We start from the raw sequence: 24,038 nt of genomic DNA, 5'->3' as shown, positions 1-24,038 counted from the left end.
GGGGAGGTTTAGGATGGATATCTGGGAAAATTCCTTCATGGAAAAGGGGGAAATTTCATGTGGTGGTCCCAAGAACAGCCCCAGGTGCCAGGAGAGGTTTAGGATGGATATCTGGGAAATATTCCTCCATGGAAATGGGGAAAACTCCATGTGGGGAAAACTCTTCTGGCCCCAAGAACAGCCTCAGGTTGTGCCAGGTTTAGGATGGTATGAGGGAATTTTCCTTCATGGAAAAGGAGAAATTTCATGTGGGGAAAACTCTTCTGGACCCAAGTACAGCTCCAGGTGCCAGGGGAGGTTTAGGATGGGTATCTGGGAAAATTCCTTCATGGAAAAGGGGAAATTTCATGTGGGGAAAACTCTGCTTGCCCCAAGAACAGTCCCGAGTTCCAGGAGAGGTTTAGGATGGATATCATGGAAAATACCTTCATGGCAAAGGGGAAAACTCCATGTAGGGAAAACTCAGAATTCTGGTCCCAAGAACAGCCTCAGGTGCCAGAAGAAGTTTAGGATGGATATCAGGGAGAATTCCTTCATGGCAAAGGGGAGAATTCCTTCGTGGAAAAGGGGAAACTCCATGTGGGGAAAACTCTGCTTGCCCCAAGAACAGCCCCGAGTTCCAGGGGAGGTTTAGGATGGATATCAGGGAAAATTCCTTCATGGAAAAGGGGAAAACTCCATGTGGGGAAAACTCTTCTGGTCCCAAGAACAGCCTCCGGTGCCAGAAGAAGTTTAGGATGGATATCAGGGAAAATTCCTTCATGGAAAAGGGGGAAATTTCATGTGGGGAAAACTCTGCTTGCCCCAAGAACAGCCCCAGGTGCCAGGGGAGGTTTAGGATGGATATCTGGGAAATATTCCTTCATGGAAAAGGGGAAATTTCATGTGGGGAAAACTCTTCTGGTCCCAAGAATGGCCTCAGGTTGTGCCAGGGGAGGTTTAGGATGGGTATCTGGGAAAATTCCTTCATGGAAAGGGGGAAAACTCTTCTGGTCCCAAGAACAGTCTCAGGTTGTGCCAGGAGAGGTTTAGGATGGTATCAGGGAAATATTCCTTCATGGAAAAGGGGAAAACTCCATGTGGGGAAAACTCTTCTGGTCCCAAGAATGGCCTCAGGTTGTGCCAGGTTTAGGATGGTATGAGGGAATTTTCCTTCATGGAAAAGGGGAAATTTCATGTGGTGGTCCCAAGAACAGCCCCAGGTGCCAGGGGAGGTTTAGGAATTTTCCTTCATGGAAAATGGGAAATTTCATGTGGGGAAAACTCTTCTGGTCCCAAGAACAGCCCCAGGTGCCAGAAGAGGTTTAGGACGGTATCAGGGAAAATTCCTTCATGGAAAGGGGGAAAACTCTTCTGGTCCCAAGAACAGTCTCAGGTTGTGCCAGGGGAAGTTTAGGATGGATATCAGGGAAAATTCCTTCATGGAAAAGGGGAAATTTCATGTGGTGGTCCCAAGAACAGCCCCAGGTGCCAGGAGAGGTTTAGGATGGGTATCAGGGAAATATTCCTTCATGGAAAAGAGGAAAACTCCATGTGGGGAAAACTCTGCTTGCCCCAAGAACAGCCCTGAGTTCCAAGGGAGGTTTAGGATGGATATCAGGGAAAATTCCTTCATGGAAAAGGGGGAAAACTCCATGTGGGGAAAACTCTTCTGGTCCCAAAAACAGTCTCAGGTTGTGCCAGGGGAGGTTTAGGATGGATATCTGGGAGAATTCCTTCATGGAAAGGGTTCAAAGCAAGTGTCCAGAGCAGCATTTTTGGCCAATACCCAACCCCGAGGCTGCTCCAGCCCCAATCCCCAAATCCCCAGGCCTGGGGAGGGTTCAGAGGACAAGGCAGGGCTGCAGCAGGAACATGCTTTTATTGAGGAGGGGGCACAGGAGCAGCAGAGCCCAGCAGGGAGGGGAGCAGGAGCCTCCCCCTGCCCTGCAGGGCCATTCCTGGCATCGGAGCTGGGGACAGCAGGGACAGCAGGGACAGTAATGCCCACGAGGCCCACGGCGAGCACCGAGGGGATGGAGGCGCTCTGGGGCTCCAGGAGAAAGGCAGGGACAGGAGGGAACAGGAGGGAACAGGAGGGAACAGGAGGGAACCAGGAGGGAACCAGGAGGGAGCTTTTCCAGTCAGGATGGGGCAGTGGTTACTGGGAATGGCTCCCACCTTCCCAGGAGAGCTTCATTTCACACCCTGCTCCGTGAGGAATCAGTGGGGTGGAGGAAATCAGCACTGGGAACAGGGAATCCAGCACTGGGATCACTGGGATCACTGAAATCAGCACTGGGATGGAGGAATCAGCACTGGGAACAGGGAATCCAGCACTGGGATCACTGAATTCAGCACTGGGATCACCGAAATCAGCACTGGGATCACCAAAATCAGCCCTGGGATCACTGAAATCAGCACAGGGATGGAGGAATCAGCACTGGGATGGAGGAATCAGTACTGGGATCACTGAATTCAGCACTGGGATCACTGGGATCACTGGGATCACTGAATTCAGCACTGGGATGACTGAAATCAGCACTGGGATCACTGAATTCAGCACTGGGATCACTGGGATCACTGTGATGGAGGAATCAGCACTGGGATCACAAATCAGCACTGGGATCACTGAAATCAGTACTGGGATCACCAAAATCAGCACTGGGATCACCAAAATCAGCACTGGGATCACTGAAATCGGTACTGGGATCACTGGGATCACTGGGATGGAGGAATCAGTACTGGGATCACAAATCAGCACTGGGATCACTGAATTCAGCACTGGGATCACTGAATTCAGCCCTGGGATCACTGAATTCAGCACTGGGATCACTGGGATCACTGAAATCAGCACTGGGATGGAGGAATCAGCACTGGGATCACTGAGATCAGCACTGGGATCACTGAATTCAGCCCTGGGATCACTGAATTCAGCACTGGGATGGAGGAATCAGCACTGGGATGGAGGAATCAGCACTGGGATCACCAAAATCAGCACTGGGATCACTGAAATCAGCACTGGGATCACTGAAATCAGCACTGGGATCACTGAGATGGAGGAATCAGCCCTGGGATCACCGAAATCAGCACTGGGATCACTGAGATCAGTACTGGGATCACCAAAATCAGCACTGGGATCACCAAAATCAGCACTGGGATCACTGAATTCAGCACAGGGATCACTGAATTCAGCACTGGGATCACTGGGATCACTGGGATGGAGGAATCAGCACTGGGATGACTGAAATCAGCACTGGGATGACTGAAATCAGCACTGGGATCACTGAAATCAGTACTGGGATCACCAAAATCAGCACTGGGATCACAAATCAGCACTGGGATCACTGAAATCAGCACTGGGATCACCAAAATCAGCACTGGGATCACCAAAATCAGCACTGGGATGGAGGAATCAGCACTGGTATCACCGAAATCAGCACTGGGACCACTGAAATCAGCACTGGGATCATTGAGATCAGTACTGGGATCACCAAAATCAGCACTGGGATGGAGGAATCAGCACTGGTATCACCGAAATCAGCACTGGGATCACTGAATTCAGCACTGGGATCATTGAGATCAGTACTGGGATCACCAAAATCAGCACTGGGATCACTGAAATCAGTACTGGGATCACCGAAATCAGCACTGGGATCACAAATCAGCACTGGGATCACTGAGATCAGCACTGGGATCACCGAAATCAGCACTGGGATCACCGAAATCAGCACTGGGATCACTGAAATCAGCACTGGGATCACCAAAATCAGCACTGGGATCACAAATCAGCCCTGGGATCACTGAATTCAGCCCTTCCCAGGCTGTCCCTCTGTCAGTGACACTGGAGCCACCCAGGGACGGGTGGCACAAGGACAGTGGTTTTACTGGGAGCCATTCTGGGATATTTCTGCTGATGGGAGGGAGGAATCAAAGCTTTTTTTTCTTTTTTTTTTGCTCTACCAGGGATTCCATCCCTCCCTGGAGCACAGCAGCCCAACAGCTCCTGGAATTGGGGCTGGGAGTTCCTGTGGCTCTTTGGAAAAGGCCAAATTTTGGATTCCTTCAGCCTGGAGGGGAAAAAAAAAAACCAACTCCAATAAAAAGGGACCTGCAATTCCAGGAAGGCTGCTCTGGGAAAAACATCTCCAGGGGAATACACTCAGCAGGTGCTTTATGTACAGGAACTCAGCAATTCCACGAGATACACACCAGGAAAAAAATGGGAATTCTATCCAGAGGTGCTTCCAGCAGGGCTGTGGTGGCTCCAGGAGGGGTGGCAGGGACTCCCTCAGGTGCAGGAAGTGCAATTCTGGCTGTACAACAGGAACTAAGTGAAGATCTGCTGGGTCCTAGGGAAAACTGCTGGGAGAGGGGCAAGGATGCCACTACAGCTATTGCAGGCATGGGGCAGAGCAGTGCCAGCAGGGCTGCCCCACAGAAGCATTTCCAGCGCTGTCCCAGGGCCAGGGCTGAGCCCAGGAGGGACAGAGGGACAGAGCAGGACAGCAGGGACAGGGACAGGCCCAGCAGCCACAGCTCCTCAGCTCCCTGGGGCACCCAGAGCCCTCCAGTCCTCGCGGCCTCACTGAGGCCGAAACTGCCGAGTTCCTCAGAACTGTGGGGACACGGGGCCAGGCCAGGCCAGCCCGGTGACCCGCCCTGGGGACACTGCAGAGCCCAGCACACGCATCCTCCTCTGCTGGGGACACCTAGGTGCCCTTGGGAGGGGTCCACTTGAGGCAGCTGGGATCCATGGTCTTGTTGCTGTTGGACCTCTTGGCCTCCTTGGCGATCCACTCATCAATCAGGTCCTGGGGAGAGCAGGGAGGGGAGCTCAGGGGTGACCCTGGTGGGGGATCAGCCCTGGGACAGCACCCCAAAGGCCATTCATGCCTCAAAGGAATGGCAAAATAACAGCAGAGGAACACCAAAATAACACCAAAACAACAGCAAAATAACAGCAGAGGAACACCAAAATAACACCAAAACAACAGCAGAGTTACGCCAAAACAACAGCAAAACAACAGCAAAATAACAGCAGAGGAACACCAAAATAACACCAAAATAACAGCAGAGAACCCCAGGAAGCCCTGAGTCTAAGAAGGAAAAGGAGAACCCAAGGAATTCCTGTTTGCAGCAAGACAGAGGAGGAATGGGGAACCCAAGGAATTCCTGATTGCAGAAAGGGAAAGGAGAAGTGAGAAGGGAAAAGGGAAAAGGGAAAAGGGAAAAGGGAAAAGGGAAAAGGGAAAAGGAAGCCCTGATTCCAACAAGGAAAAGGAGGAGAACCCAAGGAATTCCTGATTCCAGAAAGGAAAATGAAAAGGAAAAGGAAAAGGAAAAGGAAAAGGAAAAGGAAAAGGAAAAGGAAAAGGAAAAGGGGAAAAGGGGAAAAGGAAAAAGGAAAAAGGAAAAAGGAAAAGGAAGCCCTGATTCCAACAAGGAAAATGAGAATCCAAGGAATTCCTGATTCCAGCAAGGAAAAGGAGGAGAACCCAAGGAATCCCTGACTGCAGCAAGGAAAGGAGGAGAACCCAAGGAATTCTTGATTCCAGAAAGGAAAGGAAAAGGAAAAAGGAAAAAGGAAAAAGGAAAAAGGAAAAAGGAAAAAGGAAAAAGGAAAAAGGAAAAAGGAAAAAGGAAAAAGGAAAAAGGAAAAAGGAAAAAGGAAAAAGGAAAAAGGAATTCCTGATTCCAGCAAGAAAAGGAGGAGAACCCAAGGAATTCCTGATTCCAGCAAGGAAAAGCAGGAAAAGTCATGGAAGCCCTGATTCCAACAAGGAAAAGGAGAATCCAAGGAAGCCCTAATTGCAGTAAGGAAAGGAGGAGAACCCAAGGAATTCCTGATTGCAGAAAGAAAAAGGAAAAGGAAAAGGAAAAGGAAAAGGAAAAGGAAAAGGAAAAGGAAAAGGAAAAGGAAAAGGAAAAGGAAAAGGAAAAGGAAAAGGAAAAAGGAATTCCTGATTCCAGCAAGGAAAAGGAGGAATGGAGAACCCAAGGAATCCCTGATTCCAACAAGGAAAGGAGAACCCAAGGAATCCCTGATTTCCACAAGGAAAGGAGGAGGTGCAGGGAGGCCCCCAGGCTCACCTGTCTCTTGAGGACCAGGTGTTTGCCCTTCCAGTACTTGAGCATCTGCAGGGCCTGCAGGGTGCTGACGATGTCCACGGGGTTCACAGCGGTCTCCTGGCTGATCTCTGCAAGCAGAGCCAGCAGAGCCTCTGACACAGCCCCAGAGCCCTGGCAGCACCAGCTCGGTGCCATCCCCTCAGCAATGTGGGGCTGGGCAGGGCTGCAGGGGTTTGGGGTGCTGGCTTTGGCATCTGGAACAAACCCCCTGAGAGAAAATGCAATCCTGCTTTTCCAGGGTACCTCACATCCCCAGGAACTCCCAGGTGCCACCAACAGAGAAATGCCATTAAAAAAAGGTAAAATATTCTCAATATTGGCTGCTGGCTTTGGCATCTGGAACAAACCCCCTGAGAGAAAATGCAATCCTGCTTTTCCAGGGTACCTCACCCACCAACAGAGAAATGCCATTAAAAAAAGGTAAAATATTCTCAATATTGGCTGCTGGCTTTGGCATCTGGAACAAACCCCCTGAGAGAAAATGCAATCCTGCTTTTCCAGGATACCTCACATCCCCAGGAACTCCCAGGTGCCACCAACAGAGACATGCCATTAAAAAAAGGTAAAATATTCTCAATATTGGCTGCTGAAGCCATTTTTTTGTTAAAATTAATATTCTAACACACAGCTGGATGAAGCTTTTTGCTGAATATTTTTTATATTGTCATTTTTTTCATCAAGCAGCCAATTAATCTTTTAAAATGCTGCACATGGCCCATCTCTGCTGGTGGCAGGGCTGGGAAGGAGCCATTCCCAACAACCCATGGAATGAATTCAGTGCTCCACGAACCCCTGGGTGGGTGAGGCAGCCTGAGAGGCTCAGGGATGATCCCAAACCCCAAAGTGACCTTTGATGGAGATCTCCTTGCCCTGGAAGTTGTGCAGGTACCGCAGCAGAACCTCCTTCCAGTAGCTCCTGTAGCTGATCAGGCCCAGGTCGGACAGGGGACGCTCTGGGGAGCCAACCTTCTCCTCTACCTTAGACAGCAAATAGCCTAAAAATATAAAAATAACCCCATTTAAACGACCCAGAAATGAGGGTGGGAGCTGCTCCAGCATGGCAGCAGCCAGGTGAGATTTCCTGGTGGAGCTGGAGGGATTTTTGGGCAGAATTTGCCCCCACACTCACTGAAGTCAATGAGCATTTTGCCATAGCCTTGTCTCATGTACTGGGGCATGGTCAGGATGCAGGACACGTTGTAGTTGAGGAAGGAATTCTTCTCCTGGAAACAAGAGCAGACAGCAGGGAAGTCAGAATTTTTACTCCTTTAGTTGTTTTATTTTAAAAGAAATCATGGTGATTTCATTTTAAATTTATTTTTATTTTAATATGTATTATTAATATTATTTCATATTTATTTTAATGTATTTTTCTCCCCATTCCTTCCCAGTTTCTCTCTCCCCAATGAAGACACCACTCTGCTTCCTGGCAGAAGAAATCATAGTGATTTCTTTTAAAATTTATTTTTATTTTAATATTTATTATTATTGAATATTTATTTTCATGTATTTTTCTCCACATTCCTTCCCAGTTTCTTTCTCCCCAATGAAGACACCACTCTGCTTCCTGGCAGAAGAAATCATGGTGATTTCTTTAAAATTTTTTTTTTAAATTATAATATTTATTTTTAAGATTATTTAATATTTATTTTCATGTATTTTTCTTCACATTCCTTCCCAGTTTCTCTCTCCCCAGTGAAGACACCATTCTGCTTCCTGGCAGAAGAAATCATGGTGATTTCTTTTAAAATTTATTTAATTTTTTTTAATTATAATATTTATTTTTAAGATTATTGAATATTTATTTTAATGCATTTTTCTCCACATTCCTTCCCAGTTTCCTTTTCCCCAATGAAGACACCACTCTGCTTCCTGGCAACTCCCAATTCCTTGGGGCTGGTTTGGTTTTTGCTGGGAATGAGGAAAGATGGAGCAGCACAGCACCAGCAATCCCTCAGCAAACACAACAACCCTGCCATAGCTCAGCCTTGGACTTTCATCTGCTCCCAAAAGCAGCAAATCCTGAGGCTGCCAAAGGGATTCAGTGCTCATGAGGGGCCTTAAATCCCATTTTAGTGAGGTGGGGGATGAGTGTTTTGCACTGACCTTGGAGAAATAGCCGATCAGGTGGCAGCCAGTGTTGTCAGCCTCTGTCATGACGTAGAAGAGGAAGGGTTCCACATCATAATAAAGGGTTTTGTGGTCCAGGAAAAGCTTTGCCAGCAGACACAGGTTCTGACAGTAGATCTGGGCACAGAAAAGAGATGCAGGTATTTACCCCAGTGAGATACCCCAAACATGGGCAAAACCACCTGGGAAAGGACAAAAAACCCTCAGAATCATCTGAGAAATGATGTGGAAAAGAAGCAGCTGGGCCAGGAAACAATTCCATTGGTGATGGAGCCTGGATCCGGCCCCTCACCTCTGCTGGGTGAGACACAGAGGGAGCAAAACTCCTGCAGGAAGGGCCCAACTGCAGCAGCCCCTCTGTGAGCAGGGCCACAGGGCCACCCTGGCTGTGTGTGGGGCCACCCTGGCTGTGGTGTGTTCTTAAGTTTGTTAGTTTGCTCCCCCCATTTTCTGTATTAAATGGTTTCTTCCTTTCCCAGGACCCTGTCAGTTAGGTTGCTATGGAAATGAAACTGCTCCTCCCTTGGTTTCTCTTATAAAGTGAAAGTTGTTTCCTCCTTGGGCTCAGTCAATCACCCCTTTTCTCCTCCCACGTTTCGAGAATTTTCTTTTCTCTGGGAGTTATGGTTGGCTGTAGCCCCGGAGCCCCTCCTATGATTTATAACAGTTGGTTACTTTAGTATATCAGTTATGTTTCGTACCTCCAAATATGTATTTCTATTGGATAGCCGGGTTTCCCTGCCTTCTTCCCCCCTTTTCCCTTAAAACCCTCTCCTGCCCCCTGTTCGGGGCCATTTGCTGGGTGTTTCCCCTCCTTGTTGGTTCTTCTGTAATAAACCGACAGTTTACCCCCAGCAAGTGGTCGCCTCCTGATTCGTCTCTCACCGCGCTGCTCCGAGCTATCCCCCAGCTCAGCCCAAGGCCAAGACGCTGAGGGGGGGCTGTTTTCTGATGCACAGGGGCCCTGGCCTTCGCCCCTCACCAGACAGCCGGATTCCAGGGCCGTGGTCGCCCCTGCACACACCTTGGTGCCACTCACCTTGTTTTTCTTGCCATCCACCTCGAAGACAGAGATGGAGCCCTTGCGGTAGATCTCGTCCCCCGGCGGGTGCTTCCAGACACACTTGGCCTGGGACAGGGACAGAACGGGGCTGTCACTGCTGGCCTGGGGACAGGGAGCTGCTGCAGGGCACAGGGAGCTGCTGCAGGGCACAGGGAGCTGCTGCAGGGGACAGCAGCTGCTGCAGGGGACAGGGAGCTGCTGCAGGGGACAGCAGCTGCTGCAGGGCACAGGGAGCTGCTGCAGGGCACAGGGAGCTGCTGCAGGGCACAGGGAGCTGCTGCAGGGCACAGGGAGCTGCTGCAAGGGACAGGGAGCTGCTGCAGGGGACAGGGAGCTGCTGCAGGGCACAGGGAGCTGCTGCAGGGGACAGGGAGCTGCTGCAAGGGACAGGGAGCTGCTGCAGGGCACAGGGAGCTGCTGCAGGGGACAGGGAACTGCTGCAGGGGACAGCAGCTGCTGCAGGGCACAGGGAGCTGCTGCAGGGCACAGGGAGCTGCTGCAGGGGACAGGGAGCTGCTGCAGGGCACAGGGAGCTGCTGCAGGGCACAGGGAGCTGCTGCAGGGGACAGGGAGCTGCTGCAGGGGACAGGGAGCTGCTGCAGGGGACAGGGAGCTGCTGCAGGGGACAGCAGCTGCTGCAGGGCACAGGGAGCTGCTGCAGGGGACGGACAGGGAGCTGCTGCAGGGGACAGGGAGCTGCTGCAGGGGACAGGGAGCTGCTGCAGGGGACAGGGAGCTGCTGCAGGGCACAGGGAGCTGCTGCAGGGGACAGCAGCTGCTGCAGGGCACAGGGAGCTGCTGCAGGGCACAGGGAACTGCTGCAGGGGACAGGGAGCTGCTGCAGGGCACAGGGAGCTGCTGCAGGGGACAGGGAGCTGCTGCAGGGGACAGGGAGCTGCTGCAAGGGACAGGGAGCTGCTGCAGGGCACAGGGAGCTGCTGCAGGGGACAGGGAGCTGCTGCAGGGGACAGGGAGCTGCTGCAGGGGACAGGGAGCTGCTGCAGGGGACAGGGAGCTGCTGCAGGGGACAGGGAACTGCTGCAGGGGACAGGGAGCTGCTGCAGGGGACAGGGAGCTGCTGCAGGGGACAGGGAACTGCTGCAGGGGACAGGGAGCTGCTGCAGGGCACAGGAAGCTGCTGCAAGGGACAGGGAGCTGCTGCAGGGGACAGGAAGCTGCTGCAGGGGACAGGGAGCTGCTGCAGGGGACAGGAAGCTGCTGCAGGGGACAGGGAGCTGCTGCAGGGGACAGAGAGCTGCTGCAAGGGGACAGGGAGCTGCTGCAGGGCACAGGGAGCTGCTGCAGGGGACAGCAGCTGCTGCAGGGCACAGGGAGCTGCTGCAGGGCACAGGGAGCTGCTGCAGGGCACAGGGAGCTGCTGCAGGGCACAGGGAGCTGCTGCAGGGCACAGGGAGCTGCTGCAGGCACAGGGAGCTGCTGCAAGGCACAGGGAGCTGCTGCAGGGCACAGGGAGCTGCTGCAGGGCACAGGGAGCTGCTGCAGGGGACGGACAGGGAGCTGCTGCAGGGGACAGGGAGCTGCTGCAGGGGACAGGGAGCTGCTGCAGGGGACAGCAGCTGCTGCAGGGGACAGGGAGCTGCTGCAAGGGACAGGGAGCTGCTGCAAGGGACAGGGAGCTGCTGCAGGGCACAGGGAGCTGCTGCAGGGCACAGGGAGCTGCTGCAGGGGACAGGGAGCTGCAGCCTGGCCTGCCACTGCAACCCAGCCAGGCCAGCCTGGTGTCAGACACTGCCGTGTGCATGAGCTGAGCCTGGCTGGGCCATTCCCAGTGGGACTGAGCCCTCCCTGACCCCATAGCAACATTTCCAGTGGGAATGAGCCCCCTTGGCTCCACAGCAGCATTCCCAACAGGCTTGAGCCCTCCCTGGTCCCACAGCAGCCTCCCCAGCAGCACTGAGCTGTTCCCTGACTCCAGAGCAGTGTCCCCAGCAGGAAGGAGCTCTCCCTGATCCCACAGCAGCATTGCCAGCAGGGCTGAGCCATTCCCTGACCCCAGAGCAGCCTCCCCAACAGGAATGAGCCATTCCCTGACCCCATAGCACAACTGAGCCATTCCCTGACCCCACAGCAGGACTGAGCAGTTCCCTGACCCCACAGCAGGACTTCCAGCAGGAATGAGGTGTTCGCTGGTCCCACAGCAGCCTCCCCAGCAGGACTGAGACATTCCCTGACCCAGAACAGCCTCCCCAGCAGAACTGAGCTGTTCTCTGACCCCATAGCAGGACTGAGCCCTCCCTGACCCCACAGCAGCATTTCCAACAGGATTGAGCCATTCCCTGACCCCAGAGCAGGACTGAGCTGTTCCCTGACCCCAGAGCAGGACTTGCAGCAGGAATGAGGTGTTTGCTGGTCCAACAGCTGCCTCCTCAGCAGGCCTGAGCCATTCCCTGACCCCACAGCAGCGTTTCCTACAAGACCGAGCTCTCCCTGACCCCAGAGCAGCCTCCCCAGCAGGACTGAGCTGTTCCCTGACCCCAGAGCAGAACTGAGCCCTCCCTGACCCCACAGCAGCATTTCCTACAGGAAGGAGCTCTCCCTGACCCCACAGCAGGCTCTCCAACAGGAATGAGCCATTCCCTGACCCCATAGCACAACTGAGCCCTCCCTGACCCCACAGCAGCATTCCCAACAGGATTGAGCCCTCCCTGGTCCCACAGCAGCCTCCCCAGCAGCACTGAGCTGCTCCCTGAACCCAGAGCAGCCTCCCCAGCAGAACTGAGCTGTTCCCTGGTCCCACAGCAGGACTGAGCCCTCCCTGACCCACAGCAGCATTTCCAACAGGAATGAGCCATTCCCTGACCCCATAGCACAACTGAGCCCTCCCTGACCCCACAGCAACATTTCCTACAGGAAGGAGCTCTCTCTGACCCCACAGCAACATTTCCTACAGGAAGGAGCTCTCTCTGACCCCACAGCAGCCTCCCCAGCAGGATTGAGCCATTCCCTGACCCCATAGCACAACTGAGCCATTCCCTGACCCCACAGCAGCATTTCCCACAGGAAGGAGCTCTCTCTGACCCTCAGCAGGCTCCCCAGGCCCCAGCCCTCACCATGTGCCTGCGCAGGATGGTCTGGCTCTTCATGTACTTGAGGCAGAACTCGCACATGTAGAGGCGGCCCAGGCGCGCGTACTCCTCGGGGTAGGGCGAGTGGTACCACGTGTCCAGCTCGTAGCGCCCGAACGCGATGGTCTTGATCATGTTGCTGCCCTCGGTGATCTGCCCCTGCAGCCTCAGCTTCTCCTGCCCCGGGGGGAAAGCAGGGAGAGCCAAAACGTGAACCCCGAGCAGCAGAAAGGGAATTGGGATTTGTTTTCCTGGAGGAAATCTGTGTTGAGTTTTTTGGATTCGTTTTTCATTAAATTCCTACGGCTGCTTGTCACTCCCTGCTCCTTTCCTGATCCCCAGGGACAGGACATGAGGGCTGTGAGAGCAGCTGAGGGAGCTGGGGGTGTTTATCCTGGGGGTGTTTATCCTCCTGGCTCTCCATAACCCCAACAGGAGGGTGCAGCCAGGCTCTGCTCCCAGGGAACAACAGGACAGGAGGACATGGCTCCCAGCTGTGCCAGGCTGCCCATGAGGAGGAATTTCCTCCCAAAAAGAGGGACTGGGAGTTGGAAGGGGCTCCCTGGAGGTGTTCAGGAAGGCCTGGATGCGGCCCTTGGTGACAAGGTGGTGTCAGGTCACGGTGGCACAGGGTGAGCTCAGAGGGCTTTTCCAGCCCAGTCCATCCTGTGGCTCTGTGACACAGCCCAGGGCTCTGCCCCAGGTGCCCCAGCTGGCCCAGGAAAGCATCAAAGGATCCTTTGATCCCTCTCTGGAATGGGATGTGGCTTTGGGAGGCTCCTCAGGAGCTGCAGCAACACCAGCCCATGAACTCAGTCACACGCTGAGGCTGAGGTGGCTTTTGCTGTCACCAGCCCTCAGCAGGGACACTGAAGCTGTCCTTGTCCCCTGGGAGCACCCCTGGAATGTCACCACACATTCCTGAGCGCAGAGCTCAGCTCCAGCACTCCCTGGGGACAGCTGGCCCCCCTCCATGCTGCCTTCCAGGTCCCACAGAGCTCTGGGGCTGTGCTGGGGCAGGGTCTCACCAGCTCCCACAGAGCCCCCTGGGGCAGGGTCTCACAGAGCCCCCAGGGCTTTGCCTTGGGCAGGGTCTCACCAGCTCCCACAAAGCCCCCTGGGGCAGGGTCTCACCAGGTCCCACAGAGCCCCCAGGGCTGTCCCTGGGGCAGGGTCTCACCAGGTCCCACAGAGTTCTGGGGCAAGGTCTCACAGAGCCCCCAGGGCTGTGCTGGGGCAGGGTCTCACCAGGTCCCACAGAGCCCCCTGGGGCAGGGTCTCACAGAGCCCCCAGGGCTTTGCCTGGGGCAGGGTCTCATCAGGTCCCACAGAGCCCTGGGGCTTTGCCTGGGGCAGGGTCTCATCAGGTCCCACAGAGCCCTGGGGCTTTGCCTGGGGCAGGGTCTCACGAGGTCTCAGAGCCCCCAGGGCTTTGCCTGGGGCAGGGTCTCACCAGGTCCCACAGAACCCCCTGGGGCAGGGTCTCACAGAGCCCCCAGGGCTTTGCCTAGGGCAGGGTCTCACAGAGCCCCGAGGGCTGTCCCTGGGGCAGGGTCTCACCAGGTCCCACGGAGCCCTGGGGCTGTGCTGGGGCAGGGTCTCACCAGGTACCAGAGCCCCCAGGGCTTTGCCTGGGGCAGGGTCTCACCAGCTCCCACAGAGTTCTGGGGCAGGGTCTCACAGAGCCCCCAGGGCTTTGCCTGGAGCAGGGTCTCACCAGGTCCCAGAGCCCCCTGGGGCAGGGTCTCACCAGGTCCCAGAGACCCCAGGGCTTTGCCTGGGGCAGGGTCTCACCAGGTCCCAGAGCCCTGGGGCTGTGCTGGGGCAGGGTCTCACCAGGTCCCACAGAGCCCCCAGGGCTTTGCCTGGGGCAGGGTCTCACCAGGTCCCACAGAGCCCTGGGGCTGTGCCTGGGGCAGGGTCTCACCAGCTCCCACAGAGCACCGGGGCTGTGCTGGGGCAGGGTCTCACCAGGTCCCAGAGCCCCCAGGGCTGTGCTGGGGCAGGGTCTCACAGAGCCCTGGGGCTGTGCTGGGGCAGGGTCTCACCAGGTCCCACAGAGCCCCCTGGGGCAGGGTCTCCCAGAGCCCCCAGGGCTGTCCCTAGGGCAGGCTCTCACCAGGTCCTCGGAGGCGCGGGCCTGGGCCCTGCGGAACAGCTCCAGGTCGTACTCGCTGGTCAGGTTCTCCAGGAGAGGCTCCCTGGTGTTGCCATAGGTCTGCCTGTGCTCCTGGAAAAACACAGCACAGCTGCTGGGTCCTGCAGGAGGACTGGGAGAGCCAAACTCCATCCCAAGGGGAATGAAAGGATAAAATTCCTGATTTTACCATGTATTTCTCTTTCTGCTCCTTGCTGAGCCCCGAGTTCCTCTTCTTCCTGAGCTCAGCCACCTTCTCCTTGTAGCGCAGCTGCCTCTCTGTGGGGGCCTGAAAAAAGCCCAGGTGGGGCCCTGAGAGGCTGCAGCCCCCCCAGAGCTCCCCATTCCCTGCCCACCCCAAGGAATTCCACGCTGGTACCATTCCATGGGGTGTGAACAGATCCTCTGCTAATCACAGGGCACTGCAGCTGCAGCCCAGGAATGCAAAGCAGGAAATTTTCCTTCCACCACAGGACAGGGTGAGCTCCGTGCTGGGGAACAGCTCCCAGCTGACTCAGGGACTGGGAAATGTCATTGCCCTGCTTTGGCTCTCTGCTGCTTACTCAGAGGGAAATTGCAGTTTACAGCTCTGCAGGAATTCCTGCACATCCAAACTCAGGGGAAGGATCAGCTCTGCCTGCTCCCACCTCACTGAGGGGATGCAGGGAATTTCCCCTCTGGAATGGCAGCAGGGCAGGCTCAGGGCTGCCCCAGTAGCTCCCAGGGTGTGGAGAAGGGAGCCCAGGCCCCAATTCCCGTGCTGGGAGCTGGGGCTGTGCCCTCACCTGGTGCCTGGTGGCGTGCCTGTTGTTGTCATCCTGCCTGTGGGCCAGCATCCTCTCCTCAATCTGCTTGTCCCGGCTCTGTGCTCGCACCTGGAGGCCAAAATTCACCTGTCAGGGCTGCAGCCACCCCCTGTCACCCCCTGTCACCCCCTGTCACCCCCTGCCCCTCCAGGTGTGACACACAAACGCTGCTGCCCCACAGCCAAGCACAGCAGCACGCAGGAGTGAACTGTTTGCTGCTCGCACATCACAAGGCTCAGCATTTTACCCTAAAAATCCCAAAGGAGGGGAAATCAGAGGGCAGAACCATTCAGGTGTACCTTGCACTCATCTGCTGAGAGGTTGTGGTACAGAGGGCACCCCGAGATGGAGAAGTGGCGCTCGTGCTTCCCGGTCAGGTGTCCTGCAAGGGGTCAGAAAAACAATAAAACCTGTGAGAAACGGTCCTGAAGAGGTGGAGGAAGTGTCCCATGTGGGCAGATCCCCCACAGTGGGATAGGGGGGAACTTCCTGGTTAAAAAGGAAGGAAAAGCTTTCTCATTGTAAACCAAAGCAGCCTGGGATGGGAGTGCAATAGTTTAACACTGAAATCCTGCTTGTGGCAAAAACCAATTCCCTGCCCACAAATCTGGGATTTTTCCTCCCACACCTGTGCTCACCCTCAGGATCACTGACAGGGGGATAGGAGGAGGAAATTTCCTGGTTTAAAAGGAAGGAAAACCTTTCTCACTCTAAACCAAAGCAGCCAGGGATGGAAGTGCAGTAATTTGGCACTGAAATCCTGTTTGTGGCAAAAACCAATTCCCTGCCCACAAATCTGGGATGTTTCCTCCCACACCTGTGCTCACCCTCCTATCAGGTTCCTCAGGATCTGACTGGGGAAGAGGAGGAAATTTCCTGGTTTAAAAAGGAAGGAAAAGCTTTCTCACACTAAGCCAAAGCAGCCTGGGATGGGAGTGCAATAATTTGGCACTAAAATCCTGTTTGTGGCAAAAACCAATTCCCTGCCCACAAATCTGGGATGTTTCCTCCCACACCTGTGCTCACCCTCAGGATCACTGACAGGGGGATAGGAGGAGGAAATTTCCTGGTTAAAAAGGAAGGAAAAGCTTTCTCACTCTAAACCAAAGCAACCAGGGATGGGAATACAGTAATTTAACACTGAAATCCTGTTTGTGGCAAAAACCAATTCCCTGCCCACAAATCTGGGATGTTTCCTCCCACACCTGTGCTCACCCTCCTATCAGGTTCCTCAGGATCTGACAGGGGAAGAGGAGGAGGAAATTTCCTGGTTTAAAAAGGAAGAGAGCATTCCCTGCCCCTCACACAAAGCCAAAGCAGCCAGGGATGGGAGTGCAGTAATTTGGCACTGAAATCCTGTTTGTGGCAAAAACCAATTCCCTGCCCACAAATCTGGGATTTTTCCTCCCACACCTGTGCTCACCCTCCTATCAGGTTCCTCAGGATCTGACTGGGGAAGAGGAGGAGGAAATTTCCTGGTTTAAAAAGGAAGGAAAAGCTTTCTCACACTAAGCCAAAGCAGCCTGGGATGGGAGTGCAGTAATTTGGCACTGAAATCCTATTTCTGGCAAAAACCAATTCCCTGCCCACAAATCTGGGATATTTCCTCCCAGACCTGTGCTCACCCTCAGGATCACTGACAGGGGGATAGGAGGGGGAAACTTCCTGGTTTAAAAAGGAAGGAAAAGCTTTCTCACACTAAACCAAAGCAGCCAGGGATGGGAGTGCAATAGTTTGATGCTGAAATCCTATTTCTGGCAAAAACCAATTCCCTGCCCACAAATCTGGGATATTTCCTCCCACACCTGTGCTCACCCTCAGGATCACTGACAGGGGGATAGGAGGGGGAAAATTCCTGGTTTAAAAGGAAGGAAAACCTTTCTCACTCTAAACCAAAGCAGCCAGGGATGGAAGTGCAGTAATTTGGCACTGAAATCCTGTTTGTGGCAAAAACCAATTCCCTGCCCAAAAACGTGGGATTTTTCCTCCCACACCTGTGCTCACTCTCCTATCAGGTTCCTCAGGATCTGACTGGAAAAGAGGAGGAGGAAATTTCCTGGTTTAAAAAGGAAGAGGGCATTCCCTGCCCCTCACACAAAGCCAAAGCAGCCTGGGATGGGAGTGCAATAATTTGGCACTAAAATCCTGTTTGTGGCAAAAACCAATTCCCTGCCCACAAATCTGGGATGTTTCCTCCCACACCTGTGCTCACCCTCAGGATCACTGACAGGGGGATAGGAGGGGGAAATTTCCTGGTTTAAAAAGGAAGGAAAAGCTTTCTCACACTAAGCCAAAGCAGCCCGGAATGGGAGTGCAATAATTTGGCACTAAAATCCTGTTTGTGGCAAAAACCAATTCCCTGCTCACAAACCTGGGACTTTTTCCTCCCACACCTATCAGGTTCCTCATCCTGTCACCTCCCAAAACAGAAAAAAAATCCCTCCAGGATTAACATCTTTGTATTTATGCCTCCTATCCCATCCCCAGACCCTTCCTTGGCATTCCTGCCCCAATTTGTTTCCAGGATTGCTCCCAGCCAGGGCTGCCAGGCCGGGGCTCACCCAGGGAGTTGCAGCCGGGCGTGGGACACTTCATGTTGAAGTTGTAGCTCTCGTGGAAGCGGCGGCGCTTGGGCCGGTGCGAGAGGTCGCTGCCCGAGTCCTTCAGGGACATGTCCTTGGCCAGGCTCTCGTCGTGGGACACGTTGGGGCTGGAGATGTCGATGTCCGACTCCGAGGAGGGCGCGTTGCCCGTGGGCGTGCGCGGCGGGGACTCGTCGTGCTCGGCCGCGTTCTTGGTGTCTGGGTGGGAGCACAGGGGACAGAACTGAGGGGAGAGATCCCAAAATCGCTCCCAAAAACCCTCCCAGAAACGCGTCAGAGGCTGCACGGAGCCTCTCCCACCCTGGGAGCAGCATTTCCTGCCCTTCTACGTACCAATGGAGCATTCCCTGCCCCTGTGGGTGCCAGGGCAGCATTCCCTGCCCCTGTGGGTGCCAACAGAGCATTCCCTGCTCATCCAGGTGCCAGTACACCATTCCCTGCCCATTCAGGTGCCAGTACACCATTCCCTGCCCCTGTGTGCCCCAATGCAGCATTCCCTGCCCATTCAGGTGCCAGTACACCATTCCCTGCCCCTGTGGGTGCCAGTGCAGCATTTCCTACCCCTCTGGGCCCCAGTGCAGCATTCCCTGCCCCTGTGCAGCATTCCCTGCCTCTCTGGGTGCCAACAGAGCATTCCCTGCCCATCCAGGTGCCAGTGCACCATTCCCTGCCCATCCAGGTGCCAGTGCACCATTCCCTGCCCCTGTGTGCCCCAATGCAGCATTCCCTGCCCATTCAGGTGCCAGTGCACCATTCCCTGCCCCTGTGGGTGCCAGTGCAGCATTCCCTGCCCCTGTGTGCCCCAATGCAGCATTCCCTGCCCATCCAGGTGCCAGTGCACCATTCCCTGCCCCTGTGGGTGCCAACAGAGCATTCCCTGCCCCTGTGGGCCCCAATGCACCATTCCCTGCCTCTCTGGGTGCCAATGCACCATTCCCTGCCTCTCTGGGCACCAGTGCAGCATTCCCTGCCCCTGTGGGTGCCAGTACACCATTCCCTGTCCCTGTGTACCCCAATGCAGCATTCCCTGCCTATCCAGGTGCCAGTGCAGCATTCCCTGCCCCTCTGGGCACCAGGGCAGCATTCCCTGCCCATTCAGGTGCCAGTACACCATTCCCTGCCCCTGTGGGCACTAACAGAGCATTCCCTGCCCGTGGGCCCCAATGCACCATTCCCTGCCCCTGTAGGTGCCCAGTGCACCATTCCCTGCCCCTGTGGGCACTAACAGAGCATTCCCTGCCCCTGTAGGTGCCCAGTGTACCATTCCCTGCCCCTGTGCGTGCCAATGCAGCATTCCCTGCCCCTGTGGGTGCCAACAGAGCATTCCCTGCCCCTCTGGGCACCAGGGCAGCATTCCCTGCCCCCTCTGTGCCCCAATGTATCATTCCCTGCCCCTGTGGGCACCAGTGCACCATTCCCTGCCTCTGTGGGTGCCAATGCACCATTCCCTGCCCCTGTAGGTGCCCAGTGTACCATTCCCTGCCCCTGTGCATGCCAATGCAGCATTCCCTGCCCCTGTGCAGCATTCCCTGCCCCTATGGGCACTAACAGAGTATTCCCTGCCTCTGTGGGTGCCAATGCAGCATTCCCTGCCCCTGTGCAGCATTCCCTGCCCCTCTGTGCCCCAGTGCACCATACCCTGTCCCTGTGGGCACTAACAGAGCATTCCCTGTCCCTGTGGGTGCCCAGTGTACCATTCCCTGCCCCTGTGCATGCCAATGCAGCATTCCCTGCCCCTGTGGGCACTAACAGAGTATTCCCTGCCCCTGTGGGCACTAACAGAGCATTCCCTGCCCCTGTGGGTGCCCATGCCCCATTCCCTGCCCCTGTGGGTGCCCATGCCCCATTCCCTGCCCCTGTGGGTGCCCATGCCCCATTCCCTGCCCCTGTGGGTACCTCTGTCCGAGAAGTCCACGGCCTGCTCGGTCTCGGAGCCCGAGGAGCGGGTCTGGCGCAGCGGGTATTTCTTGGGGGTGACAGGAGCTGGCTGCTGCTGGCTGCGGGTCACCCTGCGCGTGGAGTACACCGGCTCGTCCGGCCCGAACGGCGCCGCGCTCCGCACCGGGCTGGAGTCTGTGCACGCAGGGGGAATGCAGGGTTACACACGGGGACAGCGCGGGGACACCAGGGGGACACCACAGAGACCATGGGGACACCATGGGGACACCATCGGGACACTGTGGTCACACCATGGGGACACCATCGGGACACTGCGGTCACACCATGGGGACACCATCGGGACACCACAGGCACACCACAGGAACCACAGTCATACCATGGGGACACCACAGAGACCATGGTGGCACCATGGGGACACCACAGGAACCACAGTCACACCACGGGGACACCACAGAGACCATGGTGGCACCATGGGGACACCATCGGGACACTGCGGTCACACCATCGGGACACCATCGGGACACCACAGGCACACCACAGGAACCACAGTCATACCATGGGGACACCACAAGAGCCACAGAAACACCACAGAAACCAGGGGGACACCACAGTCACACCATGGAGACTCCACAGTTACTCTGGGGGGCACCACAGGAACCACAGGGACACCACAGGGACACCATGGGGACACTGCGGTCACACCAGGGGACACCATGGGGACACTGCGGTCACACCATGGGGACACACCACGGGAACCACAGGGACACCATAGAAACACCACAGGGACACCGTGGAGACACCACAGAAACCACGGGGACACAAGGGGGACATCACAGGGACACCACAGTCACACCATGGGGACACAAGGGGGACATTACAGGGGCACCACAGTCACACCATGGGGACACAAGGGGGACATCACAGGGGCACCACAGTCACACCATGGGGACACCACAAGAACCACAGAAACACCACAGAAACCAGGGGGATACCACAGTCACACCATAGGGACACAAGGGGGACATCACAGGGACACCATGGTCACACGACGGGGACACCATAGGAACCACAGTCACACCATAGGGACACCACAAGAACCTCAGAGACACTACAAGAACCATGGGGACACCACAATCACACCACAGAAACCACGGGGACACCACAGAGACACCATGAGGACACCACGGGGACACCACAATCACACCATAGGAACCACGGGGACACCACAGAGACACCATGAGGACACCACAATCACACCACAGGAACCACAGGGACACCATGAGGACACCACAGTCACACCCCAGCACCCTCAGGTCCCTCCTGCCCCACACTGACCAATGCCCCGTGGCTCTGTCCTGCCCATATCACCATGCTCCCACCTTGCTGATAAAATCTCAGCACACTTGGAGCAATCTGGAGTGCCACCAGCTTTCTCCAGGTTTAACAACTTAATTGACCTGTAATTACTGCCCAGCTCTCATTTGGAAAAGCAAAGATCTCTCTGTTTAGATAAGAACCATCAGTGCTTAGATAAGAACCCATAACCCTTGGATTGCCTGTGGTGTGGAGCTGCACCTGGGATTTTGTGTGTGGGGCTGCAAGAGCCTTCTCCTGCTTTAAAGAGAAGCTTTTCCCTGGTTTAAAGAAGAGCCTTTTCCCAGTTTAAGGAGCCTTTTCCTGGTTTAATGAGGAGCTTTTCTCCAGTTTAAGGAAAAGACTTTCCCTGGTTTAAGGAAAAGCTTTTCCCCACTTTAAGGAAGATCTTTTCCCCAGTTTAAGGGGGAACCTTTCCCCAGTTTAAGGAGGAGTCTTGCCCTGGTTAAAGAAAGATTCTTTCCCCAGTTTGAGGAGGAACCTTTCCCCAGTTTGAGGCAGAGTCTTGCCCTGGTTTAAGGAGGAGCTTTTCCCCAGTTTAAGGAAAGGCTTTTCCCTGGTTTAAAGAGGAACCTTTCTCTGGTTTCAGGACAAGCCCTGCCATACCCTGTGAGCTCTGGCTGAGGCGGGCCGAGGAGCGGGTGACACGGGCGGATCTCCGGGAGGTGCCGTCGCTCTCGGAGCTGTCCGTGTGCTCGGGGTCCGTGGAGAAATCCGAGTCCTCCGTCCCATCCGAGCTGCTGCCCGCGTTCCTCTGCAACGGCACACGCTGCGCTCAAAAACTGCACTTACTGCTAAAAACTACATAAAATGAGTGAATATTTCACATTCTCCATGTCCTCCCAGCTGCAAGGGTGACCCGTGTGGTTTAGCCCAAGTCAAGGACTCTTTTTTTCCTTTTCTTTTTGTGTCTCCTGCTCTGCCAGTGAGGAGTTTCCAAAGCAAACCAGGACAGGGGATCCCTCACAGCCAAAGGGATGCTCCCAGCACAGGGTGGCATTCCCAGGACATAAACTGCAGGAATTATCAGAATTATCCCAAAGCAGGGGCAGCAATCTGGATGTCAGAAGGGGGTCTGGCATCAGTCAGCAATTGCAATTCTTTTCTCTTTTCCTTTTCTGTTATCACCTTTATTTAACACTTTTACAGTATTTTACATAATCTCTCATTACTAAACAGTTCATACACCAAGCTAAACCCTTTAATTTTGTTCCCCCCTTAATTCCAGGCTTGTGCCTAATTTCGTGAGGTGACACCGAGGGTCTGGGGGTGGCGGCAGGTGCCGGTGGGGTCTGGCGGCGGCTGCGGGAGCGCGGGGCGGGCAGGGCCGTGAGAGGGCGGCGATGGCGGCGGCCGTGAGGGGAGTGGGGGGGGCGCGGCCGCCATGAGGGGATGAGGAGGGATTGGGGGGGCGGACTCGCGCCGGTGGCGGGAGCGCGGCCCCCGCGCCGCTTTGTTTTGCACCCAGCGGAGCCGCGCGGGCCCCAGCCAATCACAGCGCGCGTGGGCGGGGCCTAAAGGGAGGCACACCAATGGCAGCTGGAGGAGCAAAAAGGCGGGCCCGATCGAGCATGATTGACAGCGAGCGGCAGCCAATCAACGCGAGGCTTGCTCCCACGGCAACGCCAACCGCGGGGGGGCCGCGGCGCGGCGGGGGAAGGGAGAAACAAGGCTCGCGCGGGGAGGTGACCGTTGGGGGCGGAGATGGATAGCCGCAGTAGCCAATCAAAGGCCAGCCCGGCATGCAGACCCGTCCAATCGACGGCCAGCTCTCCGAGCGCGTGTCCAATCGGAAACGGCAAGGGGCGGGCCCAGCGGCCGGCGCGGGGGAGGGGAAACGATAGCCGTTGGGGGGTGAAGAGTGACAGGCATACCGGCCAATCAGCGCGCGGACAGCTAATGCTCGAGCCAATCAGAGAGGGCGGGAGGCGGGCGCTGGGGGCTCAAGGCCGCTATTTTTCCCCCAGGTTTGGAGCCGGGAGAAGGCGCGGAGGGGCTAGAGAAGGGTAGAAAGCAGCGGCCCGAGCCCACCGGTCTCCCCGCCGGCCGCCTCCCGCGTTTCCCGGCCGTGCTCACCTTCCTGCGCTGCATCCTGGGCGGGGGCAGCGAGGTTGCCTGGTCCCCGGCGCCCGCGGCCCGCGAAGCGGCGGTGGCCGCCGCGGTGTTGCTGCTGGCAGACTCCGTGGTGACAGCCGTGTCCCCCGCCCTGCGGCACGTCTGCTCCTGCGGCGCCAGCCCCGCTCCCGCCGCCGCCAGCCGCTGGTCCCTGCTCGGTCCCTCACGCTTCCGCCGGGACGCGGCCCACACCCCCGTCACGTGACCGCGCGCCATCTTGGAGCCGGGCAGGCGCCGCCGGCAATGAAGCGGCGCGCCGCCATCTTGGATTGGGGCAGTGGCCGCCATCTTTGATAAGGGCGCGAGGCCCGTGGGGTGTGGCGCGCCCGTTACCGGGGCCGCCGTGTTTAGTGCGGGCAGAGCCGAGGCGGGAGAGCTCCCCGAGCTCCCTCGTGGTGTGAAGCCTCGAGAATTGCAGCACCGGCAGCTCCTCCGCGGAGCCTGTGGGAAGCGGTGCCCTGGAGGTGGGATATGTGGCCCGGGGATCGTGAATTGTGTCGGAATTCCCGTAAGAATGAGAGGAACTGTGAAGGACAAAGTGCCATGGCGGGGGTTCGTCTCTCCCCGGCCAAAGTGCTTTCCTGACTCGCTGCTCCCCGGCCGCGCCGAGCCCGGGAACCTCCCAGAGGCGCGGCTCGGAGCAGCGGGAGCGACTGAACGGGGCCCTGGGAAGGGCGGAACCGGTCCCGGCCGGGACCCGGCACCTCCGCCCCG

At 56.0% G+C, this 24,038-nt stretch overlaps 1 protein-coding gene across 1 annotated transcript; it reads right to left on the bottom strand.

The window, feature by feature from the left end:
- Positions 1 to 3,644: 3,644 nt before the first annotated feature.
- KAT7 (lysine acetyltransferase 7) lies at positions 3,645 to 23,540 on the bottom strand. The gene is made up of 15 exons (XM_074557425.1): positions 23,286 to 23,540; positions 21,816 to 21,963; positions 19,833 to 20,009; positions 17,895 to 18,134; positions 15,633 to 15,715; positions 15,313 to 15,402; positions 14,718 to 14,816; positions 14,510 to 14,620; positions 12,376 to 12,567; positions 9,281 to 9,370; positions 8,218 to 8,358; positions 7,241 to 7,334; positions 6,960 to 7,106; positions 6,073 to 6,179; positions 3,645 to 4,793 (listed from the first exon to the last, which is right to left on the bottom strand). The coding sequence occupies exons 1-15, from the start codon at positions 23,538 to 23,540 to the stop codon at positions 4,692 to 4,694; spliced, it is 2,076 nt and encodes a 691-aa protein (XP_074413526.1). The 3' UTR covers positions 3,645 to 4,691.
- Between the last annotated feature and the right edge of the window lie 498 nt (positions 23,541 to 24,038).

The sequence above is a fragment of the Zonotrichia albicollis genome, chromosome 23, assembly GCF_047830755.1.
Source record: "Zonotrichia albicollis isolate bZonAlb1 chromosome 23, bZonAlb1.hap1, whole genome shotgun sequence".
NCBI lineage: Eukaryota > Metazoa > Chordata > Aves > Passeriformes > Passerellidae > Zonotrichia > Zonotrichia albicollis.
This window is presented reverse-complemented; position numbering and strand designations above follow the sequence as displayed.